General features: G+C 46.2%; 1 protein-coding gene across 1 annotated transcript in view; it reads left to right on the plus strand.

Moving 5' to 3' along the window:
- ror1 (receptor tyrosine kinase-like orphan receptor 1) overlaps positions 1–21,219 on the plus strand; it is a 118,544-nt gene extending 97,325 nt beyond the window's left edge. The window contains exons 5-13 of the mRNA XM_041838730.2: positions 3,878–4,005; positions 8,509–8,645; positions 9,012–9,192; positions 11,005–11,250; positions 11,562–11,773; positions 18,362–18,541; positions 18,893–19,120; positions 19,357–19,502; positions 19,883–21,219. Coding sequence (XP_041694664.2) covers positions 3,878–4,005; positions 8,509–8,645; positions 9,012–9,192; positions 11,005–11,250; positions 11,562–11,773; positions 18,362–18,541; positions 18,893–19,120; positions 19,357–19,502; positions 19,883–20,810 — 2,386 coding nt within the window. The 3' untranslated portion in view covers positions 20,811–21,219. The remainder of the gene's footprint in view (positions 1–3,877; positions 4,006–8,508; positions 8,646–9,011; positions 9,193–11,004; positions 11,251–11,561; positions 11,774–18,361; positions 18,542–18,892; positions 19,121–19,356; positions 19,503–19,882) is intronic.
- Positions 21,220–21,502: the final 283 nt, after the last annotated feature.

A 21,502-nucleotide genomic window follows, 5' to 3' on the forward strand; every position in this document is an offset into this window, starting at 1 on the left:
GCCCCGTCCATCGTCCCTTTGATGCGGTGATGTTGGCCTGTCCCCTTAGCAGAAAAACACCCCCAAAGCATAATGTTTCCACCTCCATGTTTGACGGTGGGGAGGGTGTTCTTGGGGTCATAGGCAGCATTCCTCCTCCTCCAAACACGGCGAGTTGAGTTGATGCCAAAGAGCTCCATTTTGGTCTCATCTGACCACAACACTTTCACCCAGTTCTCCTCTGAATCATTCAGATGTTCATTGGCAAACTTCAGACGGGCCTGTATATGTGCTTTCTTGAGCACGGGGACCTTGCGGGCGCTGCAGGATTTCAGTCCTTCACGGCGTAGTGTGTTACCAATTGTTTTCTTGGTGACTATGGTCCCAGCTGCCTTGTGATCATTGACAAGATCCTCCTGTGTAGTTCTGGGCTGATTCCTCACCGTTCTCATGATCATTGCAACTCCACGAGGTGAGATCTTGCATGGAGCCCCAGGCCAAGGGAGATTGACAGTTATTTTGTGTTTCTTCCATTTGCGAATAATCGCACCAACTGTTGTCACCTTCTCACCAAGCTGCTTGGCGACGGTCTTGTAGCCCATTCCAGCCTTGTGTAGGTCTACAATCTTGTCCCTGACATGCATGGAGAGCTCTTTGGTCTTGGCCATGGTGGAGAGTTTGCAATCTGATTGATTGATTGCTTCTGTGGACAGGTGTCTTTTATACAGGTAACAAGCTGAGATTAGGAGCACTCCCTTTAAGAGTGTGCTCCTAATCTCAGCTCGTTACCTGAATAAAAGACACCTGGGAGCCAGAAATCTTTCTGATTGAGAGGGGGTCAAATACTTATTTCCCTCATTAAAATGCAAATCAATTTATAACATTTTTGACATGCGTTTTTCTGGATTTTGTTGTTGTTAATCTGTCTCTCACTGTTCAAATAAATTTACCATTAAAATTATAGACTGATAATTTCTTTGTCAGTGGGCAAACGTACAAAATCAGCAGGGGATCAAATACTTTTTTCCCTCACTGTACACACACACACACACACACATACACATACATACATACATACATAGGGCGGCAGGTAGCTTAGTGGGTAAGAGCGTTGTGCCAGTAACCGAAAGGTTGCTGGTTCTAATCCCCGAGCTGACTAGGTGAAAAATCTGTCGATGTGCCCTTAAGCAAGGCACTTAACCCTAATTGCTCCTATAAGTCGCTCTGGATAAGAGCGTCTGCTAAATGACTAAAATCTAAATGTACAGACATACATACACATGCTTATTTCCCGAGCCCCTGCTCCTCGTGTTTCATTGTAAAGTCCATGATGACATCCTTCTCCCATAAACAACGGCCAACCTTTAACTCTGTATACAGTTCACATCTCTACTCTGGGAAGGACTGTGATGTTACAGTTTTTTTTAAATTGCTAACATGCATTGGTCAAAACTGAAGTCACATTGTCAAAATTCTTCACACAGTCAGCGAAACAGAAGTGTATGTGGACCAAACTGTGAATCATTTTTCATTGTTTTCACACAAAATGCATTCAATGACCACATTCTCTGAAATCCATGAACTATTTTCTCATTCATACTCCACCACCTGCAAAACTATATATTTGCAGCACATGTTTTCAAATGCTAACACACTGTTTCCAAAACTGTTAAAAACACATTCAAAACAGAATGATGGCAAATGTTGTGCATTTCTGCAGTAACCAGATTGAAACATAGAAAATCTCAGCAGAATATTTAATCATTCCAAACACAGCTGATTGCAATTTCAGCTGAAAGCCTACCCAAGTGTCCTGTTTTTAGTCTCGTTACCAAACAGACAAAAGAGGACGGCTTCGGAATGATTTAGTTTGGAAACATGGATCAAGGAAGACAGGTTGGTGGGGAAAGAAGAGTGGCAGGGAGAGGGAGAATGTGTGGAGGACAAAGGAGAGGAAGACCAAGAGCAGTGGTCTCTGATGAGATAAGGGCCACAATTATTGACCATGTTGTAAACCATGGTCTCTCTTTGAGAGAGGCCGGTTTAAGGGTGCAACCAAATCTGCAGTGTTCAACTGTGGATTTACTGTATTTTAGAGAGTAATGGAGATGGAAGTGTCACGTCTCCTCCCGTTGCTCCCCTCCGGCGCTCTGATTCGCCAGTCTACTGAGCCACCGGTCTGAGCGCACCACCTCGGCAACACCGAAATGGAAACCCAACGCACCCTAATCACCTCCAGCGCACCTGCACCTCATCATCTCATCACCACCTCTATATAGCCCTGGACTGTTCAGTGTTGTGTTGTGTGTGATTGTTAGTGTCTTGTCGTGTACTCGCTCTTTGTTGTTCTCTTGCTCAGTGTTAAGTAAACCTTTACATTGTTGATTCCTGCGTCTGCGTCCTGCCTCTTCGTATCCTCAGTACTCGTCACAGGAAGCCAGGCAAACTGCACATACATTCATCTCTGTGGATGAAGCTGGATTCAACCTGGCAAAAACACGCCACATGGGAAGAAATGTGATTGGACAGAGAGCAACCGTGGATGTCCCGGGCCAGAGAGGAGCTAACATCACAATGTGTGCAGCACTGTCCAATGATGGTTTGCTGTTACACAAACCACTCATTTGCCCCTACAATACAGAGAGGCTCATTTCTTTTCTGGGTGACCTGCATAATCGACTTGTGCCAGCGGAGGAGAGAGCAGCAAGAAACTCCCCTACCTTCATTGTTGTGTGGGATAATGTGGCATTCCACCACTCTGCTGCAGTCACAGACTGGTTTGCTGCACATCCCAGGACGTCAGTACTATTCCTGCCTCCATACTCCCCCTTCCTAAACCCCATAGAGGAGTTTTTGTCTGCGTGGAGGTGGAAGGTTTATGACCACCATCCACATGACCAGACGTCCTTACTGGATGCCATGAATGCGGGGTGTGGAGACACTTCTCCTGAAGACTGCCAGGGTTGGATTAGACATTCCAGAAGATACTTTCCAAGATGCATCGCCAGAGAAGAAATAAGATGTGATGTTGATGAGAACTTGTGGCCAAATGCAGGAGAGCGGGAGAACTAGAACCCTCGCAGTACTGTACAGTATGAGGGATTATACTATACATGTTGTTGATGTTTTTTTGTAATTATTATTGCAGCCCTGGAATTTCAGGATTTTGTTTTTTGTTTCAACTTTTTATTTTTCAGAAGTAAATTACTATATGCAAAGATATAGGGGCGGGGGGGGAGGAGGCTATTGAAGCAAACTGCTGCATTTCTGAATCATTCTTGTTACATATACTTTAGTACAGTCAATAAAGTGAAAAGGTGTTATTCTTATTCTATAATGAAATACTGATTTTATGTGAAAAATCATTCAAACTTCAAAGAGAAAAGTTAATCATTTATGTAATGCTTCCAGTTGTTAGTTTTTTAGGTCAGTGTGTTATGAGTGACAATGTATGCTTTCTGAGTGAGAATTTTTGCCAGTGTTATGGTCAAACAAGCTTATTTTGAGACATGTATTAAGTGTTTTGGTGGTTTGAGTGAGTTTTGGAGGTGAGATTAACTGTTTGGCCAAGATGCATGTTGGTAATGCAGACTGTGTGAAGAGTTTTGAAAAAAAAGAGTGGCTTCTGTATTGACCGATGCTTGTTAGTAATTGAATAGATGTTAGAACAGGACTGAAACTCTACTCTCTGTTCCAGTGTGTGTGTGTGTAGATATAGATGAGAGACTGCCACATCCCTATTATTGTGTAATGTGTGGTGCCCTCTAGTGGTCATAATTCTAACTGTAATGTATACTCATTCTCTCTCCCTCGCGCTCTCTCTCTCTCTTCCCCACTCTCTCTCGCTCTCGCTTTCTTCCCCTCTCTCTCTCGCTCTCTCTCCACCTATCTCTAACAGTGATGATTTTGATGAGGAGGGGTTCTGCCAACCGTACAGGGGAGTGGCCTGTTCTCGCTTCATAGGAAACCGTAGCATCTTCGTTGACTCGCTGCAGATGCAGGGCGAGATCGAGACCCAGATCACAGGTACGCTGCCTCCCTGTGTGTGTGTGTTTCGTGTTTCCCTTCCATCCTCGTGTTTTGATTTTAATCAGACATGGAGTACAGGGATAAGGGTCATGCTCCAGATTTGGTATTCTGTGTAAACCAGACAATTTCAATCCAGACGTGTGTGTGTGTGCTCCCATCTGACCCTGGTTGAGTCTGTAGCTTGTCATTACTGTCAGTGAGGATGAATAGAGGATATCTGGTTGAGGGGTGAGAGGGAGTTCAGGATGATAAAGTCACAGTATGGAGCACACATGATCTACACAGTATGGAACACACATGATCTACACAGTATGGAACACACATGATCTACACAGTATAGAACACACATGATCTACACAGTATAGAACACACATGATCTATACAGTATGGAACACACATGATCTACACAGTATGGAACACACATGATCTACACAGTATAGAACACACATGATCTACACAGTATGGAACACACATGATCTACACAGTATGGAACACACATGATCTACACAGTATGGAACACACATGATCTACACAGTATGGAACACACATGATCTATACAGTATGGAACACACATGATCCACACAGTATGGAACACACATGATCTACACAGTATGGAACACACATGATCTATACAGTATGGAACACACATGATCTATACAGTATGGAACACACATGATCTATACAGTATGGAACACACATGATCTACACAGTATGGAACACACATGATCTATACAGTATGGAACACACATGATCCACACAGTATGGAACACACATGATCTACACAGTATGGAACACACATGATCTATACAGTATGGAACACACATGATCTACACAGTACGGAACACACATGATCTACACAGTATGGAACACACATGATCTACACAGTATGGAACACACATGATCTACACAGTATGGAACACACATGATCTACACAGTATGGAGCACACATGATCTACACAGTATGGAGCACACATGATCTACACAGTATGGAACACACATGATCTACACAGTATGGAACACACATGATCTACACAGTATGGAGCACACATGATCTACACAGTATGGAGCACACATGATCCACACAGTATGGAACACACATAATCTACACAGTATGGAACACACATGATCTACACAGTATGGAACACACATGATCTACACAGTATGGAACACACATGATCTACACAGTATGGAACACACATGATCTACACAGAATGGAACACACATGATCTACACAGTATGGAACACACATGATCTACACAGTATGGAACACACATGATCTACACAGTATGGAACACACATGATCTACACAGTACGGAACACACATGATCTACACAGTATGGAACACACATGATCTACACAGAATGGAACACACATGATCTACACAGTATGGAACACACATGATCTATACAGAATGGAACACACATGATCTACACAGTACGGAACACACATGATCTACACAGTATGGAACACACATGATCTATACAGTATGGAACACACATAATCTACACAGTACGGAACACACATAATCTATACAGTATGGAACACACATAATCTACACAGTATGGAGCACACATGATCTACACAGTATGGAACACACATGATCTACACAGTATGGAACACACATGATCTACACAGTATGGAGCACACATGATCTACACAGTACGGAACACACATGATCTACACAGTATGGAACACACATGATCTATACAGTATGGAACACACATGATCTACACAGTATGGAACACACATGATCTACACAGTATGGAACACACATGATCTACACAGTATGGAGCACACATGATCTACACAGTATGGAACACACATGATCTACACAGTATGGAACACACATGATCTATACAGTATGGAACACACATGATCTACACAGTATGGAACACACATAATCTATACAGTATAGAACACACATGATCTACACAGTATGGAGCACACATGATCTACACAGTATGGAGCACACATGATCTACACAGTATGGAACACACATGATCTACACAGTATGGAACACACATGATCTACACAGTATGGAGCACACATGATCTACACAGTATGGAACACACATGATCTACACAGTATGGAACACACATAATCTATACAGTATGGAACACACATAATCTATACAGTATGGAGCACACATGATCTACACAGTATGGAACACACATGATCTACACAGTATGGAACACACATGATCTACACAGTATGGAACACACATGATCTACACAGTATGGAACACACATAATCTACACAGTATAGAACACACATGATCTACACAGTATGGAACACACATGATCTACACAGTACGGAACACACATGATCTACACAGTACGGAACACACATGATCTACACAGTACGGAACAAACATAATCTACACAGTACGGAACACACATGATCTACACAGTACGGAACACACATGATCTACACAGTACGGAACACACATAATCTACACAGTACGGAACACACATAATCTACACAGTACGGAACACACATGATCTACACAGTATAGAACACACATAATCTATACATTATGGAACACACATGATCTACACAGTACGGAACACACATGATCTACACAGTACGGAACACACATAATCTACACAGTACGGAACACACATAATCTACACAGTACGGAACACACATAATCTACACAGTACGGAACACACATGATCTACACAGTATGGAACACACATGATATACACAGTACGGAACACACATGATCTACACAGTACGGAACACACATAATCTACACAGTACGGAACACACATAATCTACACAGTACGGAACACACATGATCTACACAGTATGGAACACACATGATCTACACAGTACGGAACACACATGATCTACACAGTACGGAACACACATAATCTACACAGTACGGAACACACATAATCTACACAGTATAGAACACACATGATCTACACAGAATGGAACACACATGATCTACACAGTACGGAACACACATGATCTACACAGTATGGAACACACATGATCTACACAGTATGGAACACACATGATCTACACAGTACGGAACACACATGATCTACACAGTATGGAACACACATGATCTACACAGTATGGAACACACATGATCTACACAGTACGGAACACACATAATCTACACAGTACGGAACACACATAATCTACACAGTATAGAACACACATGATCTACACAGAATGGAACACACATGATCTACACAGTATAGAACACCCATGATCTACACAGTATAGAACACACATGATCTACACAGTATAGAACACACATGATCTACACAGAATGGAGCACACATGATCTACACAGTATAGAACACACATGATCTACACAGAATGGAGCACACATGATCTACACAGAATGGAGCACACATGATCTACACAGAATGGAGCACACATGATCTACACAGTATGGAACACACATGATCTACACAGTATGGAGCACACATGATCCACACAGTATGGAGCACACATGATCTACACAGTATGGAACACACATGATCTACACAGTATGGAACACACATGATCTACACAGTATGGAACACACATGATCTACACAGTATGGAACACACATGATCTACACAGTATGGAACACACATGATCTACACAGTATGGAACACACATGGTCTACACAGTATAGAACACACATGATCTACACAGTATGGAGCACACATGATCTACACAGTATGGAGCACACATGATCTACACAGTATGGAACACACATGATCTACACAGTATGGAACACACATGATCTACACAGTATGGAACACACATGATCTACACAGTATGGAACACACATGATCTACACAGTATGGAACACACATGATCTACACAGTATGGAACACACATGATCTACACAGTATGGAGCACACATGATCTACACAGTATGGAGCACACATGATCTACACAGTATGGAACACACATGGTCTACACAGTATGGAACACACATGGTCTACACAGTATGGAACACACATGGTCTACACTTTGTGTCTCATCTCTGAATCCAATTTTACCTCTACAGATGCCTTTGTGCGTGCATGCCTGCCTTTTTGTGTGCGTGTGTGTTCTCTCTGACTATGTAGAATGTAGCCGGTCAAAGTTGAATGAGTTGACATGGAGCTGCCACTGTCTGTCTGTGGTTGTCAGTCCCAACTCAGAAACCCAGAGATTGTGTGGAGCACGTAACTGTAAAACACAGTATCATACAGGCACTGTAATACAGACAGACAGACAGACAGTCCTTTACTTGATAGCACCCTAGATCTCTGATACTCACTACAGGACCAGACATGATCTGTGTCTGACTGAACCGGACAATGTTCCCCAAAAGTTTTGACGTATGCAATGTGTGCGTGGTTATGACTGCCCTGTATGATACTTGATCTTGATCTTCCTGGGAAAATAAAGGTTAAATATATTCCACATAGTTATAGTAAGTCTTTCTAAACTTCAGACAACATCTGATGTCCATATATTCACATTCCCACTTTTCCCATCCAGCCGCCTTCACCATGATCGGAACGTCCAACCACCTGTCGGACCGCTGCTCCCAGTTCGCCATCCCGTCTCTGTGCCACTTTGCCTTCCCGACATGTGACCGCAGCTCTGGGGCAGACAAGCCCAGGGACCTGTGTAAGGTATGATGACATGCTTCAAAACTACGACTATACCTACATCTATTTAGGCTTGTAGCGTTAAACACTGACTGTGGCCGAAATGGCACCCTATTCCCTATGGTTCCTGGTCAAAAGTAGTGCACTATTTAGTGAATAGGATGCCATTTCAGACACAGCCGCTGACTGATTACATATTTTTTTAACTGCAGCTACAGCTAGACCTATTCATGTCAATAGATATAACCAATCATTTATTTGGTGTGAAATGGCCTTAGCTAGTTTAGTAGTAGTAATTGCCTTCTGGGGTAGGCTAACGTGTTCAAATGTTGTGTTGCTTTTATTGTTTGTATGACCCTCAACTCTCTCCTCCTGTCCTCTCTGTGTAAGGATGAGTGTGAGATCCTAGAGAATGACCTGTGTAAGACCGAGTACATCATCGCCCGTTCCAACCCCATCATCCTGAAGAGACTGAAGCTACCTAACTGTGAGGACCTGGCAGCACACGACAGCCCAGAGGCTGCTATCTGTATGAGGATCGGAATCCCCATGGTCGAGCCCATCAACAAGAGTAAGACTGGAATTTTATTTAATTTAATTTTAATTTAATTTTAATTTATTTTTTTGGGGGGTAGATCAGCTTTAATATTGCGGATAGACTTTGAGTTCTATCAAATTAATAGTTTGCATCATTTGGATGGATATGGAATGATATACTGTACACAAAGACTATTGCACATCTTCATATCAGACACGATCGACTAGAGAAAGATACTTTTTACTTATTTTTACTGTCTACCTCAGTGTTTTCTATTAAGGGAACACTTAAACAACACAATGTAACTCCAAGTCAATCACACTTCTGTGAAATCAAACTGTCCACTTAGGAAGCAACACTGATTGACAGTGCTTTCACTCTAGTGGTAGCATGAGACGGAGTCTACAACCCACACAAGTGGCTCAGGTAGTGCAGCTCATCCAGGATGGCACATCAATGCGAGCTGTGGCAAGAAGGTTTGCTGTGTCTGTCAGCGTAGTGTCCAGAGCATGGAGGCGCTACCAGGAGACAGGCCAGTACATCAGGAGACGTGAAGGAGGCCATAGGAGGGCAACAACCCAGCAGCAGGACTGCTATCTCCGCCTTTGTGCAAGGAGGAGCAGGAGGAGCACTGCCAGAGCCCTGCAAAATGACCTCCAGCAGGCCACAAATGTGCATGTGTCTGCTCAAACGGTCAGAAACAGACTCCATGAGGGTGGTATGAGGGCCCGACGTCCACAGGTGGGGGTGGTGCTTACAGCCCAACACCGTGCAGGACGTTTGGCATTTGCCAGAGAACACCAAGATTGGCAAATTCGCCACTGGCGCCCTGTGCTCTTCACAGATGAAAGCAGGTTCACACTGAGCACATGTGACAGACGTGACAGAGTCTGGAGATGCCGTGGAGAACGTTCTGCTGCCTGCAACATCCTCCAGCATGACCGGTTTGGCGGTGGGTCAGTCATGGTGTGGGGTGGCATTTCTTTGGGGGGCCACACAGCCCTCCATGTGCTCGCCAGAGGTAGCCTGACTGCCATTAGGTACCGAGATGAGATCCTCAGACCCCTTGTGAGACCATATGCTGGTGCGGTTGGCCCTGGGTTCCTCCTAATGCAAGACAATGCTAGACCTCATGTGGCTGGAGTGTGTCAGCAGTTCCTGCAAGAGGAAGGCATTGATGCTATGGACTGGCCCGCCCGTTCCCCAGACCTGAATCCAATTGAGCACATCTGGAACATCATGTCTCGCTCCATCCACCAACGCCACGTTGCACCACAGACTGTCCAGGAGTTGGCGGATGCTTTAGTCCAGGTCTGGGAGGAGATCCCTCAGGAGACCAGCCGCCACCTCATCAGGAGCATGCCCAGGCGTTGTAGTGAGGTCATACAGGCACGTGGAGGCCACACACACTACTGAGCCTCATTTTGACTTGTTTTAAGGACATTACATCAAAGTTGGATCAGCCTGTAGTGTGGTTTTCCACTTTAATTTTGATGGTGACTCCAAATCCAGACCTCCATGGGTTGATACATTTGATTTCAATTGATAATTTTTGTGTGATTTTTGTTGTCAGCACATTCAACTATGTAAAGAAAAAAGTATTTAATAAGATTATTTCATTCATTCAAATCTAGGATGTGTTATTTTAGTGTTCCCTTCATTTTTTTGAGCAGTGTAGTTGTTCTGTTAGAACCCATAGGGTCCATTAACAAAATCCCTATATACTTTAATGTTAACATGTCACTGCATATTGGAGTGAAGCCCATCAACAATAAATTAAAACCCTCTCACTTATACATACAAATTGTCTAACAATGTTCTTATGTTCTTCTCCCTTTTAACCAGACCACAAGTGTTTCAACAGCAGTGGTTCAGACTACCGCGGGACAGTCAGTAAGACCAAGTCAGGTCGTCAGTGCCAACCTTGGAACTCCCAGTACCCTCACAGCCACACCTACCTGGCAGTGCGCTTCCCCGAGCTCAGCGGAGGACACTCCTACTGCCGTAACCCCGGCAACAAGCAGGAGGGACCATGGTGTTTCACGCTGGACGAGGGGGTCCGCATGGAGCTATGTGACATCAATGTCTGTGGTGAGATATAGGGGGGGTTTAAGGTTTTATAAGCGCTAGTGACATCCCTATCTGTGGTGAGAGGGTGTTAGCAGTGTGCCAGGCTGGGTTATAAGGCTTTATAAACACACAGTTATGCTTTTCACTGTTTTGTTATTATTGAGAGTCAGTGCTGCGACCTATCAAATAGACACAGTAGTTGTTATGCGTTATGTTATGGTCTGTTTAACAATAAGTGACAGTACCACCTGAGTTCATTATGTTAGTAATTTACAATGTATTTACAGTGTTTGGGTTGCCAAGACCTGACATTAACCCTGTGTCCCATCTAGATTATAAGGAGAAGCGTGGGGGCAGTAACATGGAGATTCTGTACATCCTGGTCCCGAGCATAGCCATCCCTCTGGCCATCGCACTCCTCTTCTTCTTCATCTGTTTGTGTCGTAACAACCAGAAGGCTTCCCGCCCCCCAGCCCCCAGACAGCCCAAACCTGTCAGGGGACAGAACGTTGAGATGTCCATGCTCACCAACTACAAACCCAAGGTATAATATGTAGCTAAGTCTCCTCTCTTTCTCGCTCTCTCTTTCGTTCTCTCTCTCTCTTTCATCCTCTCTCTCTCTCTCTCTCTCTCTCACTGGGGCTCTTTGTAATGTGTGACAACAGTATGAGTATTTTGCCTATAAGTTCATTCATATTCTCCTGCCGATCATATTAGTCAACACTCCATTCTTATAATGTTATTTCTGACATATCTCGTTTAGAAGGTTATCCAGGCTGTGTTATGATGTGAGACAAAGGTCTACTCCCTGATGTTATAGCCAATCAAAGCTACAGCTGTAGGGGACTGGCTCTGTCAGACAGGCCAGTGTTGTGGTCCCCATCAAAGTCCCTGTCATCTCTGATTTAGATTGACCTGTGGGAATCTAGAAGAGTGTATCCTTCTGTCACAGAAAAACTACAACCACTAACAATACAGTGTCTACTGTCTGAGTCTGTCTGTCATCCCTAAATACATCTGCCCCACCGCTCCTGTCCTCCTCCTCAATGTCACTGCTATCCACCAGGCCTTGTTCCAGGTCACCTAGGGTTTGTTGTTCATGACAGCATTGGCCCCGCCCGGCCCGGCATGCTGCGAGGAGAGGATGAGCCTGGTTTGGCCCCAGGGAGGGAGGGAGAAACCCAAACCAAAAACATCTGTCCCCCTTTCATAACATTATGTCACGATCGTCTGAGGAAGCGGACCAATACGCAGCGCGTTGAGTGAACATGATGACTTTATTTAATCAAAGCAACCACGAAAACAAATAAACGAATGACGATAGTGAAGTCCACAGTGACAAAATACTGTACATGGAACAAAAACCCACAAACCCAACAAGAAAACATACAGATTAAATATGGCTCCCAATCAGAGATAACGAGCCGACAGCTGACACTCGTTACCTCCGATTGGGAGTCAATGACCAAACCTAGAAATACAACCAACAGAAAGGCAAACCTAGAAATACAACACCAAACCCCAACAAATCAAAATACACCCTGGCTCAAATATAAAGTCCATGGAGCCAGAGTGTCACAGTACCCCCTAAAGGTGCGAACTCCGGGCGCACCAGCATACAGTCTAGGGGAGGGTCTGGGTGGGCGTCTGTCCATGGTGGCGGCTCTGGCACTGGTCGTGGTCCCCACCCCACCATAGTCACTACCTGCTTACGTAGCCTCCTCCAAATGACCACCCTCCAATATAACCCCACTGGATTAAGGGGGCAGCACCGGACTAAGAGGCAGCACCGGACTAAGGGGCAACACCGGACTAAGGGACAGCACCAGGAGAAGGGGCAGCACCAGGATAAGGGGCAGCACCAGACTAAGGGGCAGCACCGGACTAAGGGGCAGCACCGGGATAAGGGGCAGCACCGGGATAAGGGGCAGCACCGGGCTAAGGGGCAGCACCGGACTAAGGGGCAGCACCGGGCTAAGGGACAGTACCTGACTAAATGGCGGATCCGGGCTGGACGGCTCTGACGGATCCTGGCTGGACGGCTCTGGCGGATCCTGGCTGGACGGCTCATGGCTGGCTGACGGATCTGGCTGCTCATGGCTGGCTAACGGATCTGGCTGCTCATGGCTGGCTGACGGATCTGGCTGATCCTGTCTGGCGGAAGGCTCTGGCTGATCCCGTCTGGCGGAAGGCTCTGGCTGATCCTGTCTGGCGGAAGGCTCTGGCTGATCCTGTCTGGCGGAAGGCTCTGGCTGATCCTGTCTGGCGGAAGGCTCTGGCTGATCCTGTCTGGCGGAAGGCTCTAGCGGCTCCTGTCTGGCGGAAGGCTCTAGCGGCTCCGGTCTGGCGGACGGCTCTGAAGGCTCATGGCAGACGGGCGGCTTTGCAGGTTCAGTACAGACGGGCGGCTTTAGCGCCGTTGGGCAGACGGGCAGTTCAAGCGCCGTTGGGCAGACGGGCAGTTCAGGCGCCGTTGGGCAGACGGGCAGTCCAGGCGCCGTTGGGCAGACGGGCAGTCCAGGCGCCGTTGGGCAGACGGGCAGTTCAGGCGCCGTTGGGCAGACGGGCAGTTCAGGCGCCGTTGGGCAGACGGGCAGTTCAGGCGCCGTTGGGCAGACGGCAGACTCTGGCCGTCTGAGGCGCACCTTAGGCCTGGCGCGTAGTGCCGGAACTGGAGGTACCGGGCTGAGGACACGCATCTCAGGGCTAGTGCGGGAGAAGGAACAGGCCGGACCGGGCTGGCGACGCGCACCGTAGACTTGGTGCGGGTGGCAGGAACAGGCCGGACCGGGCTGGCGACGCGCACCGTCAGTTTGGTGCGAGTGGCAGGAACAGGCCGGGTCGGGCTGTCGACGCACACCGTATCCTTGGTGCGTGGAGCAGGAACAGGCCGGGCAGGGCTGTCGACGCACACCGTATCCATGGTGCGTGGAGCAGGAACAGGCCGGGCAGGGCTGTCGACGCACACCGTATCCTTGGTGCGTGGAGCAGGAACAGGCCGGGCTGGGCTGGCGACGCACACCGTAGGTTCTGTGCGTGGAGCAGGAACAGGCCGGGCTGGGCTGGCGACGCACACCGTGGGCTTGATGCGTGGAGCAGGAACAGGCCGGGCTGGGCTGGCGACGCACACCGTAGGTTCTGTGCGTGGAGCAGGAACAGGCCGGGCTGGGCTGGCGACGCACACCGTGGGCTTGGTGCGTGGAGCAGGAACAGGCCGGGCAGGGCTGTCGACGCACACCGTATCCTTGGTGCGTGGAGCAGGAACAGGCCGGGCAGGGCTGTCGACGCACACCGTGGGCTTGATGCGTGGAGTAGGAACAGGCCGGTCCGTACTGGGAACACACACCACTGGCTTTAACTGGGGATCAGGAACGGGCCGGACCGGACTGGTAACACACATCAGTCTCTCACGCCGTGCCGCAACAACTTCCCTTCCTCTACTCGCCAATGGCTCCCGTAATCCGATAGCCTTCTCTCCACGTCTCCCTGTAGCAGCCTCCTGCTGCCCAGCCGCTAAAGCCATGTGCCCCCCCCCAAAAACTTTTTGGGGTTGCCTCTCGTCCTTCCAACGATGATGGCCCTGCTGACGCCGTTGCTCCTCTCTCGCCAGGGCCTTGATCTTCCCCCAAGGTCCCTTGCCCCCGAGCATGTCCTCCCAGGACCACGATTTGCCCACCTGGGCCATCGCCAGCCTCTCGATCTCCTTACCAGGCGCTTCCTCCCATGTCCAGCTGTCTTGCTCCTGGACACGCTGCTTGGTCCTTCTATGGTGGGTTTTTCTGTCACGATCGTCTGAGGAAGCGGACCAATACGCAGCGCGTTGAGTGAACATGATGACTTTATTTAATCAAAGCAACCACGAAAACAAATAAACGAATGACGATAGTGAAGTCCACAGTGACAAAATACTGTACATGGAACAAAAACCCACAAACCCAACAAGAAAACATACAGATTAAATATGGCTCCCAATCAGAGATAACGAGCCGACAGCTGACACTCGTTACCTCCGATTGGGAGTCAATGACCAAACCTAGAAATACAACCAACAGAAAGGCAAACCTAGAAATACAACACCAAACCCCAACAAATCAAAATACACCCTGGCTCAAATATAAAGTCCATGGAGCCAGAGTGTCACACATTAACATCCCCCACCACCATTCCATTGCTAACCAGCCCACTCCCCCAAACAGTCCTCCCCTTCCATCCCCTAACCCCCCCTCTTAGCTGACTGTGGCCTCTGTCAGGAATTTAATTTTTCATTTGGGAGTTCCTGGAATCTTTCATCTCCTCCTCCCTTCACCTTATATCTCCTCCTGTCCTGACTTAGCCGGAGCCCCCTTGTAACAACCCCCCTTGTCGGTTCGGTCGGTGTCATTAATTTTCAGATTATTGTCCCAGCTCTATCAAGTCCTCTTTACTGTAGTGCATTTGACTAATGATTGAAGATGAACATTCCATTTAATTTCAAGTCAATTCAGGAAGTACACTAACGGTCAACAGTTTTAGAACACATACTCATTCAAGGGTTTTTCTTTGTTTTTACTATTTTCTACATTGTAGTATAATAGTGAAGACATCAACTATGAAATAATACACATATGGAATCATGTAGTAACCAAAAAAAGAAATCAAAATATAGTTGAGATTTGAGATTTTTCAAATAGCCACCCTTTGCCTTGACAGCTTTGCACACTTTTGGCATTCTCTCAACCAGCTTCACCTGGAATGCTTTTCCAACAGTCTTGAAGGAGTTCCCACATATGCTGAGCACTTGTTGGCTGCTTTTCCTTCACTCTGCCGTCCGACTCATCCCAAACCATCTCAATTGGGTTGAGGTCGGGGGATTGTGGAGGCCAGGTCATCTGATGCAGCACTCCATCACTCTCCTTCTTGGTAAAATGGCCCTTACACAGCCTGGAGGTGTGTAAGGGCCAGGTGACTACCAGGTGACTACCTCATGAAGCTGGTTGAGAGAATGCCAAGAGTTTGCAAAGCTGTCATCAAGGCAAAGGGTGGCTATTTGAAGAATCTCAAATATAAAATGTGTTTTGATTTGTTGAACTCATTTTTGGTTATTACATGATTCCATATGTGTTATTTCATAGTTTTGATGTCTTCACTATTATTCTACAATGTAGAAAATAGTAAAAATAAAGAAAAATTAGTAGGTGTTCTAAAACTTTGGGCCAAGAAAATGTGGAATTGGAATTTGGTTTACTTTCTGAATTGACTGGAATTGAAATGTAATTGACCCCAACCCCAATTCCCTATGTGCGATGGCAGGATTGATCTACACGTACAAGTTGTGTAGTTTTGGAGTTCGGTCCATACCTTTTTGTTTGAGGGAGGGGGGATTGACAGTTTCCTAAATTAAAACCAGACTAAGTCAGTGGCACAGAAGATAAATATATTTCAAATGTTGATGTTTGGTTGTGTTGACAACAAAACACAATTCAATATCACAAAATATCATCACATTTTAAATCAACCAGATCTGGAAACCCTAGGCCTATTGTATTGTCTATTGTTAGTTGAATTCTGGGTTGAATTTAAACAATAGCTGTTGATGACTTTGAAAATGCTATATAGGTCTAAATAGCATAATTGATTATATATAATATAATATGCCATTTAGCAGACGCTTTTATCCAAAGCGACTTACAGTCATGCGTGCATACATTTTTGTGTATGGTTGGTCCCGGGGATCGAACCCACTACCCTAGCGTTACAAGCGCCGTGCTCTACCAGCTGAGCTATATGAGTGATAAAGTATGGTCACATTTCATTTGCTCTGTTAATCCTTTCTTTGGAATGACTTTGATAGCAACAGTGAATCTATTTTTTCTTTAAGTGGAGATATCTCAACAATCATTCTAACTATAGCACATTGGTAGTAGTCAGTGACAAACATTACATTTTACATTTTAGTCATTTAGCAGACGCTGTTATCCAGAGCGACTTACATTTTAATTTTTTTTAGTTAAGCTGTACCTAGATCAACTCTCCAGGAAGAGGTGCTGCCCAGACTATTGTATATTTTCTGATAGTGGAAATAAGTTGAAGATCTGACGTTGTTTTAAAGGTACAAATTCAACCAGTAGAGGCTGCTGAGGAAAGGACGGCTCATAGTAATGGCTGGAACGGAGCAAATGGAATGGCATCAAACACCTGGAAACCACTTATTTCCGCTCCAGCCATTACCACGAGCCCGACCTCCCCAATTAAGGTGCCATCAACCTCCTTTGAATTCAACATATTCTATACAAGGTTTTTCTATGTTGAAATTGTTTCCATGATGACATAATCCTGTGGTTGAAATTTCACCCTCAAAACAACAGTTTTGAGTTCCTCATCCATTGATTACTTTTTTCAAATCCAATGTATTTTTCATGTAAATTCCACGTCACAATACGTTGATAAATTACGTTGAAACAACGTTGAGTCAACCAGTTTGTGCCCAATGGGTCTTGGCTCCCCTCTAGTTCTCATGGTTCAGTCCCCGTCTGGGTTGATAATTACAGTTATCTGTCATCCCTCAAACCAATGTTCACCTTCTGTTATTAATGGGTCTCATTTATACCACATTAATAATTACATAGAAAATTGATTACCTGCAATTTCTGAAATCTGCACTAACGGTTTATTGTTTGTGTTGGGAGCACGTTGCCAGATTGTGTTGGGAGCGTGTTGCCAGATTCTAGGCTGGCGTTGGTATATTTATGCATTTTTCTGTCTGGAGCTGAAGTGATTTATTGACGAGTTGAGCTGAGGCGAGGAGAGAATGGATACAGACTAATAGATAATTATGAAGTCTCCAGGCAATACACTCTTATATTAGGCACTTTTCCTACCTAAAATTATAACGAGCACCAATTGTAAGCTGTTAAGTTTGAATGTCTGTCTACATACAAGACAGTTATGAGTGCTGAATATGTGTATAAAGCTGACTGGAAATTTCAGCATGTAACCCTTTCTCCCCCTCTTTCTCTCTCCCTCTCTCTCTTCTCTCCATCTTTCTCTCTCTTCTTCTCTCCATCTATCTCTTCTTCTCTCCATCTTTCTCTCTCTTCTTCTCTCCATCTTTCTCTTCTTCTCTCCATCTTTCTCTCTCCCTCGCTCTCTCCAGAGTAAGGCCAAGGAGCTCCCCCTATCCGCAGTGCGTTTCATGGAGGAGCTAGGTGAATGTGCATTTGGTAAGATCTACAAGGGCCACCTGTACATGCCTGGTATGGAGCATGCCCAGCTTGTGGCCATCAAGACCCTGAAGGACTTCTCCAGCCCTGGCCAGTGGGGGGACTTCCAACAGGCATGTTATTATTAATGTTACTGTGTTGTGGTAGTAATTTATGCTATCTTTGATTGGTGCTTTTGATGCTCTCTGATGTTAGCTACTGTTATTGTGTTATGGTATCCATTGATGCTGTCTTTAATTGGTGCCTCTGATGCGCTCCGATGCTATTTGATGCTCGCTGATGCTCGCTGATGCTATCTGATGATATATTTTGGTGATCTTTAATGGTACTTATGGTTTTTGGTATTCTGTTTTTCGTCTTGGACATTATGTCAGGTTTTTTGTCTGCTGCTGTTTGGCATTTGACATGAAATTTCCCCGGCAATATTTTTTAAAGTACCTATCTACTTATCTATCTATATCTAGGAGGCATCAGTCATGGCTGAGCTGCACCATCACAACGTGGTGTGTCTGTTGGGGATAGTGACCCAGGAGCAGCCTGTCTGCATGCTGTTTGAGTTCCTAAACCAGGGGGACCTCCATGAGTTCCTCATCATGCGCTCTCCTCACTCTGACGTGGGCTGTAGTAGTGATGAGGACGGGACCGTCAAGTCCATCCTGGACCACGGAGACTTCCTGCACCTGGCCATCCAGGTAGCTACCATAAATACTGTATCATCTACTACTGTTGGGCCTTTGAAAAAGGCACTTAACCCAGCTCTCCATCCAGGGGCTCTGCTCCATGGCTGACCCTGGTCCTCTCAACCTGTGTTTGGGGGGTTGAGATCGTAGTCCAAGAAGAAGAAATAGAAGAGATATAATACACATTTCTGTCGCTCACAAAAATGGACACTAAAGGATCTATTCTATTCTACTTTACTCTATTCCAGGTGGCTGCTGGTATGGAGTACCTGGCCAGTCACTCCTTCGTCCATAAGGACCTGGCGGCCCGTAACATCCTAGTGGGGGAACGGCTCCACGTCAAGATATCTGACCTGGGTCTGTCCCGAGAGATTTATGCCTCTGACTACTACAGGTACTGTAAATGGCTACCTGTCTACCTGACCCTAACCCTAGACCTGACCCTAACCCTGACCCTGACCCTAACCCTAGACCTGACCCTAACCCTGACCCTGACCCTAACCCTAGACCTGACCCTAACCCTGTACACCTACCACAGGCATGTTAAATTTACATTTTAACATTTTAGTAATTTAGCAACCTTATACAGAGCGTCTTACAGTCAGTGCATTCATTGCATATTTCCTTGTTTAGTTGACTCACCTGGTTAGTGTGTCATTGCTGTAATGTTTAGTGTGATTTGATGTTCCAGCTGATTTTTATTAATTTTAGAATAGAAAGTAACTTTGGGTGTTTTGAAAAAAGCTTATAAATGTATTATTATTATTATTCCAGGGTCCAGCCCAAGGCTTTACTCCCCATCCGCTGGATGCCTCCTGAGTCCATGGCCTATGGGAAGTTCACGACGGAGTCAGACATCTGGGCTTTTGGCGTGGTGCTGTGGGAGATCTTCAGCTATGGCCTGCAGCCCTACTACGGCTTCAGCAACCAGGAGGTCATGGAGATGGTGAGGAAACGCCAACTGCTGCCCTGCCCAGAGGACTGCCCCCCCAGGGTGTTCAGCCTGATGACAGAGTGCTGGCAGGAGGGCCCAGCGAGGCGTCCGCGGTTTAAGGATATCCACGGTCGTCTCCGGGCCTGGGAGGGGCTGTCATCCCACGGCAGTTCTAGTACCCCATCAGGAGGCGGGGGCAACGCCACCACCCAGACCACCTCGTTGAGCGCTAGCCCTGTCAGTAACCTCAGCAACCCACGCTACGCCACCGCTGCAGGCTACCTCTACCCAGCCCAGGGGATGCCCGCGCCAGGTCATCCAGGCCACCAGATGGCAGGCTGGACCCCTATGACCCATGGAGCGCCCATGGCCCAGAACCAACACCAATGCTTCATCCCTGTCAACGGGTACCCCATCCCCCCGGGCTATGCTGCCTTCCCTGCAGCCCACTTCCAGGCCCAGGGCCCCCCCAGGGTGGTGCAACACCTCCCCCCGCCCAAGAGCAGATCTCCCAGCAGTGCTAGCGGCTCCACCAGCACCGGTCATGTGGCCAGCGTGCCATCCACGGGGTCCAATCACGACGCGAACACGCCACTGCTGTCGCACTGCGTGGCAATATCCACCCTGCCAGGGGGCGGTACCATGCAGGTGTACGGACACATGTCCCAGAAGGCTTTGCAACAGATGGACCCCTCGCAGACGTCCACGCTGCTGGCCGACGCCAACAGACTCATGTACAGCGACTCGATCATCACCGCTGACCTGTAAATACACTACAGACCTGTACTATATAATATCTCACCTGGTTGATTTGATGCTTTGTTTCCTTTTACCTGTTTTGTTTGTTTTTGTAAGAAAATTATTATAATTATTGTTTCAACTTTTTACTCTACTTGTAAATACATGTACGTAAACCCCGAATGAATGAGATGCAAAGATTTATATTAAAATAACTTTTTAAATAAGAGAGCTAGTAGTCGTGGCCTGCCTCCTATTCTGAAACTCAAACTGCCTGGATAGACTTTTAATGAGTCTACTCTACCTGCCTGGATAGACTGTTAATGAGTCTACTCTACCTGCCTGGATAGACTCTTAATGAGTCTACTCTACCTGCCTGGATAGACTCTTAATGAGTCTACTCTACCTGCCTGGATAGACTCTTAATGAGTCTACTCTACCTGCCTGGATAGACTCTTAAAGTCTACTCTACGCTGTTTTATGAGTCTACTCTACCTGCCTGGATAGACTCTTAATGAGTCTACTCTACCTGCCTGGATAGACTCTTAATGAGTCTACTCTACCTGCCTGGATAGACTCTTATGAGTCTACTCTACCTGCCTGGATAGACTCTTAGAGTCTACTCTACCTGCCTGGATAGACTCTTAATGAGTCTACTCTACCTGCCTGGATAGACTCTTAATGAGTCTACTCTACCTGCCTGGATAGACTCTTAGTGAAGC

The sequence above is a fragment of the Coregonus clupeaformis genome, chromosome 20 (assembly GCF_020615455.1).
Source record: "Coregonus clupeaformis isolate EN_2021a chromosome 20, ASM2061545v1, whole genome shotgun sequence".
NCBI lineage: Eukaryota > Metazoa > Chordata > Actinopteri > Salmoniformes > Salmonidae > Coregonus > Coregonus clupeaformis.